The sequence below is a fragment of the Nilaparvata lugens genome, chromosome 8, assembly GCF_014356525.2.
Source record: "Nilaparvata lugens isolate BPH chromosome 8, ASM1435652v1, whole genome shotgun sequence".
NCBI lineage: Eukaryota > Metazoa > Arthropoda > Insecta > Hemiptera > Delphacidae > Nilaparvata > Nilaparvata lugens.
Window position 1 is genome coordinate 49,242,828 of NC_052511.1, and position 20,925 is coordinate 49,263,752.

The 20,925-nt window shown below is 34.8% G+C and overlaps 1 protein-coding gene across 1 annotated transcript; it reads left to right on the plus strand.

The window, feature by feature from the left end:
- The first annotated feature begins 2,630 nt into the window (after positions 1-2,630).
- LOC111048689 (mucin-12) lies at positions 2,631-10,329 on the plus strand. The gene is made up of 2 exons (XM_039434995.1): positions 2,631-2,799; positions 5,496-10,329. The coding sequence occupies exons 1-2, from the start codon at positions 2,668-2,670 to the stop codon at positions 8,094-8,096; spliced, it is 2,733 nt and encodes a 910-aa protein (XP_039290929.1). The 5' UTR covers positions 2,631-2,667; the 3' UTR covers positions 8,097-10,329.
- Positions 10,330-20,925: the final 10,596 nt, after the last annotated feature.

A 20,925-nucleotide genomic window follows, 5' to 3' on the forward strand; every position in this document is an offset into this window, starting at 1 on the left:
TGTTCAGTAACATTTTCACCTAAAATTGAAAATAAGCTTTAAATTCGAGAAAATGTGATTATTCAATTGCAAATTATTGTTGATTCTATTAAATCATTCACTATGAAGAGATAGCAGACCTCATGTCTGTCTCCAGCGTTATTGCCCTGTCACCAGCTGGCTCAAATCTTTGAATAGTAGACTTGTGATGCGCGGGAACACTAGCGTCAGGTGATTAATTTTCATAACGGCAAGGAAAGTTGTGTGAGTTCGCCACACCAGATTTTTTTTTTAATTATTAAATAATTCAAAAAGTGTACTGAGATTTTTATTTTTCTTTCTATTTCTTCTAGCAGGTAACCTGTGCTCCGCAAGGATCCAATTACAAACGTGACAAACTTAAAACTTGACCTACTGAAATCTTGAAGAATTCATCATAGGCCTATAACCATCCTCGGTAAATTGAGAAGTGATATGCAAAATTTCAAGTTAATCAGTTGAGTAGTTGAGACGTGGTGATGAGTCATTCGTGAATTTCCTCCCCCGTACGTGTATGATCCAATTCTTTCCTTTATTGTATTATAGAATATTTGATTGCGGCGGACCAATTAGCTGCTTGAAACGAAGAATAGGTTGGATTTTTAGAGGTTTTCAAATTTTTTCCATCTCTCAGCGGACCTCCGGATAACCGATAATCGGTGCTGTACTGTACTTGTTTTGTTTTTTTCTATTCTGCTCATTAATTTTAGTATTTATCCTCATGAAATTTCAATTTTTTATTGTGCTTTGTGTTGTGCTTCTTCTCCCTTCTCTATACTTTGTTAACTGATTTTTGTATTTATACTGTAAATATTGTACTAATATCAATGTACTTGTTTCATGTATTCATATATATATTTTTTATAAATTTGTTGTGCCATATGCTAAATACACTTACTTACTCCTCAGCTCTACAGGTCTTTACAACCCTTGGCCTCCCTTACATAGCCTCTCCATCTGTCTCGATCTGTCTCCTTAGATCGCGTTCCACATCATCTGTCCATCTATTTCTTGGTCGACCTTTTCTTCTTCTGTTATTATTTTCTCCTTCCATATACATTTCACCACTCTTCCATCTCCCATTCTCAACATATTATTTTTTATATATATATATAATATATATATATATATATATATATAATATTATTACATATATATATTATATATATCATCCATCTTATTCTGCCAGCTTTTATCGACCCCATACGCTAAATAAATATGTTTATCTCTATTCTGCTCATTTGTTTCAGTATGTATTGTGTTGATATTTTAATTTTTTTATTAGATTTGCTTCGTGTTTTCTTCAGTCTGATGGCAGAACCAGAGTAGTTACTGTATGACATTATCTAAGATTGTTTTTGTCTCCTTTGATTATTCATTTGATTTTGATTCATTCCAATTTTCAATTCATTCTTTATTCATTCATACAATTAGTACACCATCAAAAATGATAGGGAGAGAGAAAATAAGGTAACCTTGTGTTATTCTTCTCCCAAATTTAGATAGGGTTACACATAGTCCAAACGAGGTTGTCTTGAAGTTATTCAGTTTGTACAATTTGTTTGTCTAAGGCTAGACACACACCAGTTAGTCAAGACATGATCAGACACGTTCAGTCACAATACTTCACATAGTTGCTTATGAAGACATGTCTAATTGCAATGACTAATCAGTGTGTGTTGCGGCATAAGCAACAATGTGAAGTATTGTGTTCGATCATGTCTTGTCTTGTAGCTTAAGGCTAGTCACACACCGATTAGTCAAGACAAGACTAGTCACGTTTAGTCACAATACTTCACATAGTTGCTTATGAAGTCATGTCTAATTGCAATGACTAATCAGTGTGTGTTGCGTCATAAGCAACTATGTGAAGTATTGTGTCTGATCATGTCTTGTCTTGTCTTGACTAACTGGTGTGTGCGTAGCTTAAGGCTGGTCACACACCGATTAGTCAAGACAAGACTAGTCACGTTTAGTCACAATACTTCACATACTTGCTTATGGAGCCATGTCTAATTGTAATGACTGATCAGTGTGTGTTGCGTCATAAGCAACTATGTGAAGTATTGTGTCTGATCATGTCTTGTCTTGTCTTGACTAACTGGTGTGTGCCTAGCTTAAGGCTGGTCACACACTGATTAGTCAAGACAAGACTAGTCACGTTTAGTCACAATATTTCACATAGTTGCTTATGGAGTCATGTCTAATTGCAATGACTAATCAGTTTGTGTTGCGTCATATGCCACTATGTGAAGTATTGTGGCTAAACATGTCTGATCATGTCTTGACTAACTGGTGTGTGCCTAGCTAAAGTCTGATGGCAACCAAGGGGATATGATATTTAACTCTATGATATTTTAGTTTGTTTTGTTTGATTTGATTTTTCATTTGATTTCAATCGGTGTGTCTTGTTTTTTCAAATATTATTTTACTTTTTAATTTGTTTTGTTTCGTGTTTGATGCAGTCTGATGGCAAACCAAGGGTACCTAGTTACTGTATGATATTTCAATGTGTTTTTGTCTCCTAAGATTTTAAATTCGATTTTAATGTGTGTTTTGTTTTAGTTTTTTAAATTTTATTTTAATTTTTAATTTGTTTTTGTTTGTTGCAGTCTGATGGCAGAACCAGGGGAGTTGGTTGTATAGGCTATGTCTCGATGTATGCGAGGCGCATCTCAGCTGCGACTTCTCCCCCTCTTCTTTCTCACCCTTCTTCTCCACCTCTTCACCATCTCCTCATCAGCCACGGTGCAGGCTCGATCTTTGGACGGTGCTGACCAGGTAAATATCACACTAAAATTTAAATAAATTAAAACCTTAGACCATACAAGCCTACTGTAGAAGGGAGCACAGACATTTCAATGATACATCCCCAATTTTTCACTGAGGATGATGCACACATGAGCTCTAGGCCTGTGCGTGTGTAACGGCATCAGTTCCATTACCCACGCACAAGCCTAGAGCTCACGTGTGCATCATCCTCAGTGAAAAATTGGGGATGTATCATTGAAATGTCTGTGTTCTCTTCTGAGAGAGTTCTGTTCTCTGTTCTTATGACAGCTTTTGATGAGTTCCGAACCATCGGGAAGCGATTTTTCAATTTATAAATTGTATTTTGAGAAGTTTTCGCTTTTGAAGTAGCTTACCGTTTACAAGGAGAGTAAAAACCATATGGATCTTGATTTATCTTTCAATTAAAAGTCAATCATCATTATAAATGGAGAACGAATAACTTTGAATAAAATATCCTGCAACCTCCCCCCCCCCCCAAAATTCTCAAAATTTGGTATCCATTTAGGTACTTAAAAACTGTATATGAAAACCCCCCCCTTTTTCCCTAGTTTTTTCCAAAAATCCCCCAAAATTCAGCCTCATGTCGCAACTTGCGACATCAAAACATGCTGTCGGCATCCCCGCCTGCAACTATGATGAATCATTTTTGGTGTCTAAAGCCGTGTACACACTGAACAAATGTTCGGCAAACATGTTTGTTGAGGAGCTCAGGGACAAACATTTTAAAAAGTTTGGACAATCATAGTTTGTCAAACAAAAATTACTGTTTCTCCAAACATTTTCAGTGTTGACAGCTGTAAAACATAAAACCTGTTCTCCTCACCTACAAATATTTTGTTTGGTGACGCGACCATACTGGCCACGGGCAAACATTGTTTGTCAAACATAGTAAAATTTGCACAAACTGTTTCAACAAACATGTTTGTTGAACATTTGTTCAGTGTGGACACGGCTTTAAATATACTAGATTGAAACGTATGTTAAATCAACACAGAATGAAAAAAAAAAATAGATCACCACATTGGAAGATAATTTTTTGAGCTCGCCCAAATGATCTATTGAGAGTATTTAATAATGTGTACCACATGCCTCAAATGCTATCAAGCTGCATTTGATATGATTTAATAAAATAATGATATCGATCTGCTCTTATCGAGAAAATTTATTCTGGCTTTATATTTAATTCACTAGATTCCAGATTATGATAAGAACTACGATAAACAATCAGTGATACTGATAATAGTTTAACTACTTCCCTCAATAGAGAAAGATTCTGTCAGAAATAGAATGTTAAGTAGTAGCATAGAGAAACAAAAACATAAGTAGATATCCCATGGTATAGGGCGTTTATGTCGCAACTTTTGCTGTTATCTGAAGCTGTTAGTCCACGTAGTTTTTACCTGTGAAGCTTTATGACGCTGGTAGTCTCTCATATTGTGCCGTTCATACACTCTTACCCGGTCAAAACAGTAAAAATCGACAATAATCGACAGTATTTGTCTTGAGATAACAGTAAAAGTTGCGACATAAACGCCCTATACCATGGGATATCTACTTACACTATTGTTTCTCTAGGGTAGTAGACAGTTCAAAAGCCTAGATTCACTAGTTATTCAGTAGAGACTGAATTACTCTACATTACTTTCTTATACTTCGTTCCATTTTTTCCAATTTACTCAATTCAATTCATTCTGATTAACCAAACTAGTACCTATTTAAGTACATCAAAATGACGGTAATATTGTAATATCGTTATGCAGTTGACATCGGAATAGTTTCTACTAATGTACATTGTGTAGCCTATTGTGGCCGCAGTCAATTTGAATCACTTATTATTGTAAATCATTTAAGTTTTTCAAATTATTTTTTACTCAACATACATTCTAATTACATTACTATTATCAATGAACTAAATTAGTGTATAGAATGTTAAGTGAATGACTGTATTAGTAGGTCTAGAATGTTTGAGAAAATTTCATTCAGATTGAATGTTCAAGTTCTGTGTTCATTTTTTCGTGGTACTGTATGGGAAATAGGAACACATTTCAAATACCTTTACTTAAACTCTCTGGGCTAATAACTGTGTCAATAACATTAATAAAATATTATCTACTAAAATCATAACCAGTGCTAGATGAATGGAGGTGCCTGGTTGGTGAATGGCCGAATCTCAAAGACTTCAAATTTATCAAGTATTCAATGAAAGTACATGAAAAGTTTCTTATTTTTCTTGATTTCTTTTCTCGTGTGAAACTCCCAGAGGTCTGGATTTTCGCGAAACAGAGCAATACGACTCAAGGATAGTATACAGTTACGGCCACCCCGTCTTTCGGATGGAAGCGATAAGCCGTCGGTCCCGACTACCTATAAAAAGTAGCCGTCATCTCTCATCATCATCCCTCTCACTCATTACCCACGCACAAGCCTAAGAGTTTATGTGAGCATCACAGTATTATTATTATTATATACTGGTTTCATTAGTAATAGGTTGACTTCACATTGTAATAAATTTGTTGTACTTTTTGCCTTTACAATAAAACGTTCATTTTTATCTTTAAACCTATGTGTATTCTCCAGAGAATCTGTACAAGCATCTTATTCTCATTTTCAATAGTTTTCTTTTAATACAATGTTAATATTGAGCTTCTTTATTCAAATTTCATGATTTTTGTATTTTTTTGCAGAGGTGGCGCGACTGGCTCCTAGTAGAGGACACGGCGCCCGCAGACGTCGCCTCAGCGCCGGGCGCGCTGGTGCGTCGGATCACACCTAAATCGGTGTTTGTGGCGCCCAACTTCCACCCCGGCTGCAAGGAGGGTCAACAGATCGACGCTCAGGGTCGCTGCGTCCAGATTGTCCGAGTCGACCAGGCAGCTCACCTCGATTTCCTGCTCAAACGGTTCAACTCCATGTTTGCCCCGCCACCTCCACCTAGTAAAAAGGTCGAAAAGGACAGTCCGGGTCCCTTCCACGTTAGTTTACCACTTGGAGGTGCCGAGAAACTGCAGGAAACCGGTCCAGAAACCATCAAAACATCACCAGAAAGCATCAAACCTCTTCCAGAAACCATCAAAACATTGCCAGAAACTGTTAAGCCACTCCCAGAAACCTTGAAACCTCAGAAACCAGATCTGCAAAACCTCAAACCACACTCCTCATCCACTACCCTACAACCCCTAGCCACAACAACTCCTCTACCACAGCTGACAACCACACCCCCACCACTCACAACCACTCACAAGACTGAAACTACAACCCTCACCATGCCCCCAGCATCAACAGACCCCACCACAGAGCTGCTGAACTTCAGCGATGAATCGACCACATCAAGGGTAACACATGAAACATTGAAGCCCACCACGTTCTTCACACAGGCAAGTCCCACAGCGTTTTTGTCGTCACCTACAACAACACTAGGGGATGAGGTATGGTCATCACATAAGGTACAGACAATGCCTACTACACAGACAGAAACCATCACAGATCATGGATCACAGACAGAGATGGGAAACCATAGACCACACACATCATTCGAGCATCATAGACCTTCTCACAATGGGTTGGCAGCACATGGACATCAAACTTTACCAACAATACAGACAGATGTGTTTGGGACTCACAGACCTCAAGGCGTATTTGGGTCTCATAGACCGCTAGAAGTGTTTGGATCGCATAGACCCCAAACAACAACAGATGTGTTTGAGGTTCATGGACATGAAACCTTGCCAACAACACAGACAGATGTGTTTGAGTCTCATAGACCTCAAGATGTGTTCGGGTCTCACAGGCCTCAAGATGTCTTTGGATCTCATAGACCTGAAACACTACCAACAGAAGTATTTGAGTCTCACAGACATCAAGATGTGTTTGGTTCACCAAGCTCTCAAACACATACAGATCTTTTTGGGTCTCATAGACCTCAAACTTTACCAACAACACAGACAGATGGGTTTGGGTCACATGTACCTCAAACTACCCAAACAGATATATTTGAGTCTCATAGAACAACTTTCAATACTCAAAACCCTGAGTTCCTTTTCCAAGGCGTTCACAGGACAAGACCATCTTCTCTACAAACATCAACAGCTACAGCAGAAACTGGTGAAGATTCCGATAAAACTGCATCTTTTCCATCACATACAACCCTGTTCACATCACCAACCCTTCAAACCATTCAACCCTTTGAAGGCCTCCACAGAACTAGACCTTCATCCCTTCAGACAACCTTCCCTGTACCCTCTACAGTCAAAACCAACGAAGTGTTCACCCTTAAAGGGTTCCAACAAACTACCCCTACATCCTCAGAGCTCTCCTACACTAGTACAACTTCTGCAACTACAACTTATGGTGAGGCAACTCCCACAGAGGATGAATCCGATGGAGAATCATTGATTTTCAGTGGTGATTCCGACAACAAGAAGCCATTTGTCATAATTGTGGCCAATAATACATTCAAACGCCAAGAACCAGTTGATTATGATTCTACCACAGAGTCTACTAGTGGTTCCCAAGAGAGTACCACAGTTTTGAGTAGACCCACTAGTGAGGAATTTGAGGGTTTGGGAGGTGACACCACCACAGAGTCTAGTAGTGGTACAAGGTTCAGTTATTTCCCAACAGTTTTAACACCTCCACCAACCATAGATGAGTATTCTTTGGAGGAGTTTCCTGCTGTTGAAGAGGCACCCACTAGTATTGGGGATAAGGAAACCAGTTTTGGGGATTCCTTAGATGTGGCAGCCAGTTTCCAGCAGATGAACGCTGGGGAATCTGTGGGAAACAAACGTACCAAATGCGATTCAACCTATGAGGTGTCACAAGTCCGTGACGGGAGGATCATCAGTCAGAGTTCTGTGACCAACTGCCAGCCTGAGGGTGGTAAAACCACCACCACCACCACCCCTCAACCACCCCTCAGGACATTGGCTCCCACAAATTTTAGATTTCCTCTGGAGGCGCAAACTGCTGGGAGACCTAGTTTTATAAGGTTCCCTGAGGTGACTGCAGGTAGCAGCTATAACACCAAGGTGCCTGCTGCTAGCGATAACTATAACACAAAACTGTGGGGGAGTGAGAACAATAATTATGGGGCAGATAGTAGTAAACAGTCGTATTACTGGCCTCAGCAGTGGAATCCTTTTCCAAGCTCTGTGGTGAGGGGTTGGCCGGTTGTGGATAGAAGTCAGGTATCTTCGAATGTTTATAGGAAACAGTACTACCATCATCCCATGCCTCAGTGGATGAACAAGAACACAAATCAGTATTCATGGCCAGGTAGAGTCTGAAAGCAATACAGTTACTGGTCTAAAAACAGTACAATCACTCATGTCCAGTAGGAGACTAAAAGCAGTACAATCATTGCTGGATGGTCTGAAAACAGTAAAATTTTATCCTAGAATTAATAAAAAATGTATAAGAAATTCTAATTCCAGTATAAGAATACCTACAAGACAATGTTTTTAGTTTTTTGAAAATATATTGTCAGACTCATGTCTCTTACCATTAAAATAATATTCACAACTTTAAAAACTTTAATGAACAATGTTTCTACATTTCTAAAATGAGGATGTCCAAATCTCTAAAATGGTCACAATACAGGTATTGTTATTTTTATAAAACTGAAGCTCGGTCATTTTTTCTATTAGTCTGACTGGGTTGAATTTCAGTAGGGGTTTTTGCAGGTTTTTCTTGTAACTTACCGTAGGTAATTTTAAACTAGAGGTTTTTCAAGCCTTTTCTAAGTAATTGTTGAAGAAACTGCTTGTAATTTTGTTGATAGATATATTATAATTTGTTATATTATGTAGTAAGTATCTTACATCAAAAGTGTTTAGGAAGAACAAATAACTATAAAGTTTATATTATACAAATGTTTTGGTAGAATAGCGTCACGAATTTATAAAATTGCAAAAACTGGATTTGAATTTTATAAAATTATGAAAATTTTATTCAGGTAAGGATTAGGCGCTGCCTTTAAAATTACTATTTTATGTATTGAAGCATTTTTGTTTTAATTGCATGATTATTATGTCTTTGTTACAATTTGTATTAGATGATAATTATATAATTATAAGCTGTTTATTACAATTGTATAATTCGTTGAGTACCTGACAGGCTTTGAAAATATAACTTGTGAATAAGTTTGAACAATTTATAACTGCGCACGTTTTATTGAATTCAAGATGAAACTTGGTAGAAAATTGAAAGATTCTTGAGAATCCTTGTTGAAAATTTACTGACATGCAAGAATATTTTCCAATAATTTTGCAAGAAATGAGTAGTTGAGCATAGTTTGTGTTTAAAAATACTAGAAGCTTCTCAATAATATACATAATTATTCTCCAATTTCAATCTCAACACATAACTTATACGAATATAGTAGAATCTATTGACATTGTATTTAATAATAGGCATTGAATAAATATGAATATCAAATTATACTTCCACAAATTGACTCTAAATAAATTTGAATCAACCTATTATAATTTTTATCAATGATAATTGTCCTCCCAAGAGGGTTCAGTACTTGAAGATAGGGTTATTTCAATACAATAAATTATAAAGAATGATCATAAAATATAAACATTAAAATTCAGTTTTGTTGAAGATAAGACTAAACACTAACATAATCTCAACTTCTGAATCTAAATCATGAATTAAATAAGTTATACACTGTGAAACTATCCGAAATTTACAATAAACTATTGCTATTTTAAAGCAACATAATTATTATTTTTTACTTTATAATTTTTCGATTTGACAGATAAATGTTGATTGAATATTCCTTTAGTTGTTCCGTTCATATTGAAAACTGATTTAAATAATATTGTTGGTGATTTGAGTATAAAACTAATAGAAAATAATAAATTATAAACAAAACTGAAATAATTTCAGACCTCCCAGTTCTTCAATACTAATTGTTCGACTTGCCCTTACAATCAATTATTGATAGTAAAGCTGCGTTTACACCAAAGTTATTAACAAAATGTTAATAACTTTATCCTTATAAATTCTATTAGATTGAGCATAACTTATCATACACGTGATGATCATATGTGTATGATAAGTTATGTTCAATCTAATAGAATCTATAAGGATTAAGTTATTAACATTTTGTTAATAACCTTGGTGTAAACCCAGCTTAATGATTTATTAATTATTTTAATTTGATAATCCATTGTTATGAGTGCTTCTATGTATTGTGCTTATTGTAAATAGTTTGTATTGTGTTTTTGTTAGTAATAAATTGTTGTAGCCTTTATATTATTGAAGTAAGAAATGTGTACGTACAATGTAGCCACAAATATCGTATAGTTCCTATATATTTAGCTGGATATTTTTAAAAGTCAAGAGATCATATATTATATCGATTATTATATTTTTGTGTAATCTAATAAAGTAATTATACTCCAGCCATTTTACTTTTTGTACATAGATTTTGAAGATGTTGTATTTGTAAATATTAGAAGTGTATTTTGGATATTGTGAATCATTAAAATATATGTTTGATATTGTGAAGAGAGGTAAATACTTTCCTCAAAGTTTCCTTTTCGTAGATATTTCATAACTTTTGCATTATTCATACTAGTAGTTCTGTGAACAGTAGACCTCACGCAGTATTCTCATCCACAAGTACCTGATTGAAACTATAGACCTTATGGAAATACAGCAATAGACTGGCTTCTCCACACATCTGTGTAATCACTTGTCAGCTGATTTATGATGAATAATTCTATAGTCTGATTTTTACTCTTATATTGGCGTATGAAGGAGGCTCCTTTTTCCTTTTATATTATCCTTGAAATGTAAAATTTCCAAAAACCTTTTATATACGTCGACGCGCAATTAAAAAAGGAACATACCTGTCAAATTTCATGAAAATCTATTACCGCGTTTCGCCGTAAATGCGCAACATATAAACATTAAGAGAAATGCCAAACCGTCGACTTGAATCTTAGACCTCACTTTGCTCGGTCAATAATGTATATGGTGTCCAAGTAGACTAGTTTCTATAATATACCGTACTGAATTATTTCAAGTCCAGTGGAAAAGACAATGCTTTAATTTCAATTTAAAGTGAACTTCTTTCACTTTACTACATCAACCAAATAACTTCTTCTGTAGTTTTGTCACTGTGTATCTTTTTGATGTTGTGTAGTATTGTTGGGGTGTCAAAACTACACCAAAGTTATTATTATAGTGTTTCGTTATTGAAAAGAATATCAATTATTTCAATCAAAAACTTATAAAACACAGAAAAATGATCAATTGTTCAAAATTCTCAATTTTAGTGTAACAAATTGCATTACCAGTGAAATAAATATCCTAGCATCGACTCTGGCTAGAGTACCTTATAATGTTGAACTGATTACCTAGAACAGTCTTAAGCCGCAGTTACACCAAAGTTATCAACAAAAATGTTAATAACTTAATCCTTAGAGATTCTATTAGATTGAACGAAACTTGACGAACACATAAATATGTTCATCATGTGTATGATAAGTTATGTTCAATCTATAAGGATTAAGTTATTAATATTTTGTTAATAACTTTGGTGTAAACGCAGCTTTAGTACTTTGGATCCTTGATGTTGGCGAACAGATATTAGTAGATATGTTTTCTGCTCAAAATGTCTCGACATTGGCGAACATAATTATTAATTGAAAAATAACTATGGGTCGGATAGAAATGATCCAGACACCAATAGAAAGTAGACGGTCTCCCCGTTCATTTGATATAAAATTATTATTCATTACGACGCTACATGATTCTGAGAGAAGTGATATCTAAAAGAAAAACAAATCTTCGCGATGTTTCCAATTTTATCATAAAAATTAAATTTCCTTTTAATCTTTCAACTCTGAAACTTTTTTTAGCACTACTAGGATATCGGGGATGATATTATACATCCAATTCTGACGTTGAATTGGAAATATGAGAAAGTTACAATTTTACATGATTTGGCAACCCTGTAATTTCTTCGGATCAACTTGTTTTACACAAACTATAGAATTAAAATTTTGTGAATCAGTAGAAAGAAAATAGAAAAACAGATCTACCGACGGCTGTTGGATGACGCAATGATTATAACAGCAGATTTTAATTTCTGTGAGTGGCCAGCTCACAAATCTTCTCCCATAAGTATTACCTATAGCTACATGTAAACTTTGAAGGACCGTAGGGAAGAGTCCTGAAGTCGGATCATAAATTTGATAGACCATAAACCTGATCCTGAACATAACGAACACAGCTAAAATAAATCATCAAATTCGGTGCACACGTAAAAATGTTATTGAATGTCAAAATTTGAGGCTCAATTTTCATTTATATGGATATATAGATAGAATATATCGCCATGGCGGACGAACCGAACAAAGTTTTTTTCACGATTGGATGAAGACCAAGTTCTTCAAGAATTTGGTTCGTGAGTAGCTTAGATTAGTGGGGACTGCTAAGAATTTTTGCGCAATCCGCGAGAAATAAGGAAAAAATTTTGCGCAAATCCCCCTCCCCCTCCCCCTCCCCCTCTGCGCATGCGCAAACTCCCCCTCTCATCCCCCTTTCCTCCCCCTCTCCTCCCCCTTTCCTCCCCCTCTCCTCCCCCTTTCCTCCCCCTTCCTCCCCCTCTCCCTCTCCTTCTCCTCTCCCTCTCCTTCTCCTTCTCCCTCTCCCTCTCCTCTCCTTCTCCCTCTCCCTCTCCTCTCCTTCTCCTTCTCCCTCTCCCTCTCCCTCACCCCTCTCCCAGTGAGGACGAGGGGGAGGAAGAGAGACAGTGAGGGAAAAAATAATTTCCCTTTTTCCCTTTTCTACTGACAGATTAAAGTGAATCCATCTTTCTACTGTCAAATTAAAGTGAATCCATATTTCTACTGTCAAATTAAAGTGACTCCATCTAATGTTATACTGACAGTGAGAGTCAACCTTGGAAGATATGCTCAAATTATTCTCTCAGTCAGATCTTAAGTCAGCATCATGAAGCTCTAAGAACCCAATTCAACTTATACTGACAGATTAAATTCCAGTCTAGATAAGAAACTCTATTGTAGATGTGCTAAAACCCTATTACTCTTTAAGTTTCTCGTTCTAGAGTTAGTTGCAAGGATCTTTAAATGCAAGGATATTACTTTAAATGCAACCCTAAAATCTTTAAATGCAAAGTGAATCCATATTTCTACTGTCAAATTAAAGTGAATCCATATTTCTACTGTCAAATTAAAGTGACTCCATCTAATGTTATACTGACAGTGAGAGTCAACCTTGGAAGATATGCTCAAATTATTCTCTCAGTCAGATCTTAGTCAGCATCATGAATCTCTAAGAACCCAATTCAACTTATACTGACAGATTAATTCCAGTCTAGTATAGATAAGAAACTCTTTTGTAGATGTGCTAAATACTGACAGTGAGAGTCAACCTTGGAAGATATGCTCAAATTATTCTCTCAGTCAGATCTTAAGTCAGCATCATGAATCTCTAAGAACCCAATTCAACTTATACTGACAGATTAAATCCCAGTCTAGTATAGATAAGAAACTCTTTTGTAGATGTGCTAAATACTGACAGTGAGAGTCAACCTTGGAAGATATGCTCAAATTATTCTCTCAGTCAGATCTTAAGTCAGCATCATGAAGCTCTAAGAACCCAATTCAACTTATACTGACAGATTAAATTCCAGTCTAGTATAGATAAGAAACTCTTTTGTAGATGTGCTAAAACCCTATTAGTCTTTAAGTTTCTCGTTCTAGAGTTAGTTGCAAGGATTTTTTCAAATATTCTTTCCAAATTCATGTTAATGCATAACAATATTAGCTACAACTATTGACAACTGCTTTTTTCATATGCACTTCAAAAAAAAAAATATTTTCTCAGTCTATATTATGTAAATTCATTTATAATTGTATATAAGTGTAAAAAACCAGTATATATTGTAATCTACACGAATAAAGCATTCTCTCATTAGCTTTATTTATTAGATAGAGCGAACAATACAATAGTTGGAAAAGAAAAAACAGGCTATTGACCAAAACTTCTTCAATTTCCTGATTTTGACACAAATCGTTCAAATATTATGTTCACTTCAATTTCAACATCAAATCTATCATATTTCGCAATCGAAATAAGCACTCATTTTATCAGTTCGAACGTTTCAAAGCAAATGACACCTTCTGTTGCTGCAATTCGATGCGTGATATACTTTCCTTATCTAATGTGATGTTACGTAGTGAAATCCATCGCTCGTGTCAAGGTTATAGAGAGAGAGAAATGGTAATGCGCTCCTATTTGTTTTAGACAAGTAGCAGACTGGTATGCACCCAATTCGAGCCTCCTCGCGCGTTGCTGCAAAAGCCATGTGTGTTGAGTTCCTTTTTACTTCGTCATCCGTAAAATGGCTCTTTCCGCGTAGCGGAGCACAGCATTTTACGAATGAGGAGTAAAGAGAGAATAGAGAATTGTTCTCCACTATGATCGACCGTTCGCTACTGCTAGCAGTCAAAACAGATGGTCCCATGCGTTATCTTCTATTCTCGCTACTGCTTTTTCCTCTATTACGAAAGAGAAATCCAAAGTTCCTTTTTAATCCGTCATTCGTATACGAGCATATGCTTCTCTCCACGCAGCGATCTCTACATTACGAATGCTGAGTAAAGGATCATGTCGGTCTCTCCTTTGATCGGTCATACGCTACTGCCAGTTTAAGTGAATCCACCTCAGCAGCTATGCCTTAGTACATCGCTTCTCACAAGTAGCAGTTTGAGATTGCCAGATAGCCCCATGCGTTATCTCCTATTCTCAAATCACCATATTTCTAAATTCCTTTTTTGCTATTATGAACAACGAAATAAGCTATTTTGAACCATCTCTTATCACTGAAAATCCAATGTTGCCGGTTCACACACCTAGCAATGAGATTTCGCTACAACTCTTCACATTCCTGCAATATCAATTATAATTATTCCACTGTCACCAATCATTAATACTGCTGGCTTTTCTATGATTGAGATAACTACGATAATAAATACAATTGCTGTAGATTGAAGATTCCTACAACATTCCCTGTTATGACATGTTCTGTATTTTATTTTACTGAGTAGGCTCAATCCAGAAATTACTTGAACAGAAATAAACAAGTTACGATTTTACTTCTCAACAACCATTAATGATAATGTAGATGACAAGATTTTTTAACAACAGAGTTTTAGCTGGTTCTATCTAGTTTTCAAACCCTGTGTCAACGCTACATAAATTCGTTCAAGAAAATATTTATCGTAACTACATTAATGCATCAAACTCTCAAGAGACCGATGCATTTTTTCAACATCGAGTTCAATGCATTACTTTCAAGTATAAATAAAAGTGCCTATAGGCTCCTGACAAGAGACAACTATTATTTGATAAATTAATATCATTGATGTCACCAAAATTGTGCATCAGAGTTGAAGCAAAATTAGATGAAGTTGCACTGATGTAAAGATGTAGAAAGTACTTGAAGGTGATTGTTAAAAATGAAAGCTATTGATATAGTTATATTTGAGTAATTATGCAAGTAGGTATTTAGATAAGTGTAAGACACTCTTGATGTATCCCTTCCAAGTCAAATGAACGTCGTGATTCAGATTAAGTTGGTGAAAGCACAAGTGGCTATTGTTGAGAGAAGCAAAGCGATTATTTGATTTCAGGTGATATGCATATTTTTTTTTTTTTTTGAAAACCACAGAGATATTCGGGGAACAGCAACTAGCAGAATTTTAAAATACAAATTTGAGAGAGAGAAACTCTCTTCGATCGTAGTGACTTGTGATCACAATCACTTGGGAGATTTGTCTATCAAGAGGAATAATTTGTCTCAAATGCTATAAGGAACATAGATTCTCTATCAATTGAGTTTCTGTCACAAGCAAGGAAAAACTTTTATGGAATACTGTAATAACACCGCAATGCTGGAAAATTAAGATTACAATATGATGAAAGTAAGATTCAAGCAATCTTTTTGGTACGAATTTTTGTTGTTAGCATCCTTTGTTAAACAATAAATACGTGTAGAGATTTGGTTAGTTATGAGTTAGTTCTATGTCTAGTTAGATGTACACTTTCAACATGAATTAGATTACAGTTCTCCAGATAAGTATGAATAGCTTTTTTCATCTCACTACTCTCAACCCACAAAGTTAGAGTGAAAAAACACTATAATTTCATTGGCTTCAGCTGTTGTGCAATATTCTCACTCACAGTGTTGGATAATTTCTTCATTTTGGAGGAAAGTGTGATATTTCATAGTTTCTCAAGAAACAACAGAACACCAGTCTCTCCTTGTTTTAACTGTTATTTATTCTTCACTTGTCGTTTTCACTCAGCTAACAAATAATATTAGTTGAATGACATATAACCTATAGGAAAATTTCAATGCAAAACCTGCGGATTACCGAATCTTGAATGATTTTGCTTCTTCCTTTATGAGAAATATTAGGAAAACTATACATTTATGTTGACTCAGTGCATAAATTCAACCTTGAATATGCAAGTATATTATCTGAAAGATTACAGAAACATGATACATAACAAATAGACAGAAAACGTTTCTGTGTAATTACAAATATTACTAGTCTATTACTCACAGCCTTTGCTCACCTCTCAACTGAACATCTAAAACTGAGTTTTTTTTTTTTCATCATGATAACATGAGAAGCAGAGTTAGAGTGGAGGATAAGGAGGAGGATGTGGAGGAGGAGGAGCACACATCAAATCAAAGGTTCTTTGATGAAACTATTTGATAAATTATACTAATAGATCTGTTCACATTACAAGAGTTGGAAATTACTGATTCAGTTAATAGTTATTACTTGCATATTAACTTGTTGAATCACTGTTTGATTCTGTAATATGAAAGCAAGAAATAATAATACTCACTTTGAGATTCCATGTAGTGGTAAAACATATGCAAGTGTAGTGAGAGTCAACCTTGGAAGATATGCTCAAATTATTCTCTCAGTCAGATCTTAAGTCAGCATCATGAATCTCTAAGAACCCAATTCAACTTATACTGACAGATTAAATTCCAGTCTAGTATAGATAAGAAACTCTTTTGTAGATGTGCTAAAACCCTATTACTCTTTAAGTTTCTCGTTCTAGAGTTAGTTGCAAGGATGTTTTCAAATATTCTTTCCAAATTCATGTTAATGCATAACAATATTAGCTACAACTATTGACAACTGCTTTTTTCATATGCACTTCAAAAAAATATTTTCTCAGTCTATATTATGTAAATTCATTTGTAATTGTATATAAGTGTAAAAATATATATATATAGGGTGACACAAGAATAACTGTACAACTGCACTGTATAACTGTACTGTATATACAGGTTACGAAATACATGTTTCACACATCTTCACGTCTGAACTACTGAACTGATTAACTGGAAATTTTGCATGAAGATTCTTAATTTACTGAGGATGGTTATTGGCTAATATTTTAATTAATCAATTGAAAACAATGTCAATCAAATGAAAAGAATCTATTCGTGCTTTCAACTGCCCTTGCGAAGCACGGGTAACTCCTGCTCGTAGTTAATAAACATTTCCAGGATCACTCTCCTAGGCTTATTTTCCTAGGAAGATTGTCATTTCCTAATTCTATGTCTATTCCTATGCTCAAAAGGATTCCTATCTTCAAAATGATTTTTTCAAGTTCATACTAGAATTTGGAAGAATTGAGATTTAATAGAAACATTTGAAAGAAAGTCAACATTTTCAAACATGAAGAAAGCTGAAATCACCAAGCATTCTTTTCTCAGTAGAGGAAGTAAACGATTCAAGTCTTCAAGATAAGAAGGAAGAAGCCATCTGGCTTTAATATGGTTCACATTATTATAAACGCTATTTGAAAGGAAAGAAGCTGATAAGATAGACACACTGAATAAGATGCTTGTTTATGTAAAAGCTTCATCCATCTTGAAGCTATATGCTATCTGAATGAATAAACATTTACATTTTACTTTAAATTTCACTATTCATTTTCTTCAAATAAAACTTCTCTTTCTCTTTAATTATCAATATTCTGTTCGCTTTTATTGACCGAGCGAAGTGAGGTATAAGATTCAAGTCGACGGTTTCGCATTTCTCTTAATGTTTAAATGTTTATATGTTGCGCATTTACGGCGAAACGCGCTAATAGATTTTCATGAAATTTGACAGCTATGTTCCTTTTTTAATTGCGCGCCGACGTATATACAAGGTTTTTGGGAATTTTGCATTTCAAGGATGATATAAAAGGAAAAAGGAGCCTTCTTCATACGCCAATATTAGAGTAAAATTCAGACTATAGAATTATTCATCATAAATCAGCTGACAAGTGATTACACAGATGTGTGGAGAAGCCAGTCTATTACTGTATTTCTATAATGTCTATAGTTTCAATCACAGTATATAGAAGAAGAAATATCTAAATACCGTGGTTTCAATCAGGTACTTGTGGATGAGAATACTGTGTGAGGTCTACTGTTCACAGAACTACTAGTTCTATTCCAAAAGTGATGTACTTTTTCTTCTCTTCTTTCCAAACATATTCATCGTCTCCTGATCCTCTCTTCTTCTTCCTCTTTATCTTCATCATTTTCTTCTTCAAGAAGAATAAGAGGCACAGACAACTAGGCCAGAATAGAATTTACTAGTAACAATAAATAATCTTGTAATGAATGGTGTTTAGACATGCAACTCCATTTTTACAAAATGCAGGCTTTTCTTTATTTGTAATCATGAGTTAACAATTGGTAATTGACTCAAACGTACAGAACATGATCTGATAAGCCACTGAACAATGAGCGAGGTCATGATGATGTATAGAGAGGCGTTTCCCAGAGATTGGAATGCAGACCAACACTCTCCACATCATCAGACAGATGTTCAAAAGAAGAACGAAATGAGAACCAATGTCAAATAATACTTCTAATATATTTTCAACAAATGTACATCATGATATTTACAATTGATCTTTACTAATATAGCTAGGTGTTGAAAACCCAATCCATTTCACTAACAGTCCTTTTTTATCACGTTTTAATATTTTTTCAATCAAATACACTTGTCTCTCCGTTTCGTTTAATTGCGTTTTTTTTAATTTCTTCTGCATAAAACCGCCCACTAATTACTTCTCCGTTTAGATCTTGCAAGCTATACGTTACAGGTTGAGAAGGAAATATAGAGTGTAATCAGACTAAACCGCCTTCATATATTATTCTAACTTACAACTAATACATTTATTCCTTAAACCTCTACAAGTATTACAATTAATTTTCACATTCAAAGCTTTTAGTATTTAATAGTTTTATTCTCTCCTCAATTAACGAGTTCATCATAATCTCTGTAAAAAAGTTAAAGTTTGTACAACATCGCTGATTCGCCACACATTTTCATAATTTCAAATGTAAATCTTACACTATCAATGTTTTTATCTGTTAACCTATCATCAATGAAATAATACATTCGAATATTCAACCAACCTAATGAATTACAATAGCAAAATTCAGGAATTTCCTTTAATTCGCATCTTTGATGTCTATCAACTATATTCTTATTTATAATATAACATACGCTTATATGTTCTGACTTCTGTTCTTCACTTTTACCAGGTTTTATAAATGTTAAATATTCCTCAAACGTTAGTCCTTCTTTTCCGAAATTATTCAATTCTAATATTGTTTTGTCAATAAGTTCGAAATAACAACATCTATATTTTTTATCGATTTTATTCGAAAAATAGTTCTTATCAAATGAAATTGAATCCATCTCCAATCTGAAATTAAACAGAATATGCTATCAATCTTGTTCTAAGCCTGTCTCATCTGAAGAATCTCGTAAAAAATTCCAGATAAGTTTATTTAATTGTTCTTTTGTTAAATGTTTATTTTTTTCTGTTATAACCTTCTTAATTTTATCGATAGACTCTTTAAGATGACCACAATCACATCTGTATGAGCCTGGGATATTGCCATTCTCCCAGAATTTATCATATGATGTACCGTATAATTCACAAACTAAAATATGATTATAGTTATCACTATGCCAAACTCCTAATTTTTCATAATCTCTCACAAATGTTAAATATTGTAGATTTGTCCATCCTTTTTCTGCTAACTGGTCCAATAATTGGTGATGCGTCTCCAATAGTTCAGTTAGTTCACAACGATAACTTTGTATTCTCGCCATTTTTTCTAAAGAAACAGAATCATATTTACGTAATTCATTAAAATGCCTATTTATAATATACTAAGCTTATATATTCATCAAATGATTTCCGTTCGAGAGCACATATCTGAAAACATATTAAACTATAAGTTGGAATGATCAGCGTATATAATCAATTGTAAAATATTTACTTAGTTAGTAATTGACTCTTATCTATCCAAGACGGTTCACTAAAGTGTGATTTTCTAACTACAAATCATCATTTTTGTTTCCAAGGAGAATATAAAGAAGACTATAATGTGATAGCAGATAACAATAAAACTGTTGGGATTGATTGTTTGAGTTGGGCCAATAGCAAAACCTTTGAGCCTATTCAAGATAGCTTGTCACTCTTGAATGATAGTAGAAATTATTTCCAAAATGCTCCAATTTATTCTGTGTCCTTGGCTAAAATGTGGAGAAAACTGACAGATAATTTGAAAAATAGTTGTTGTTTGATCTATAATGATCTTCTACAGTATGTTTACTGGGGGTAATAGCAATACCAGCAAATTGAGTGGAGTACAAGTAAAGCTTCCCACTGACCCACAACATAGAAATAAAATAATATCCTATGTAATCTCTGCATTTAGCTTTAATCTACTACCTATTAATTATGTGGAAATTTTCGAGGATCCATCAAACAAAAATAATATCAGTTTCTCACAAAAGTGTGGAGAGTGGAGAGACTTTTTTCTCCAAGTCAACCGCAGTTTTCTCTACCATATCCAAAGTTGTTGACCTAGATGAGTTGGGTCTTGTAGCAACAGGTAACTTAATACCACAAGTCTTAAGAAAACGGCCAAACATAACTTGTGAGCTTCCTCCATACCCTTGTCTCCTATCTCAGTGCTATCAGCCAAGAAGCGTAAGCTAGAACTGGATGAAATTGATC

Bases quoted from the DNA above. Each gene is read 5' to 3' on its own strand.
- LOC111048689 (XM_039434995.1), top strand. From the start codon at position 2,668: ATGTCTCGATGTATGCGAGGCGCATCTCAGCTGCGACTTCTCCCCCTC. The intron at 2,800-5,495 runs GTAAATATCACA...ATTTTTTTGCAG, and splicing joins CTTTGGACGGTGCTGACCAG to AGGTGGCGCGACTGGCTCCT.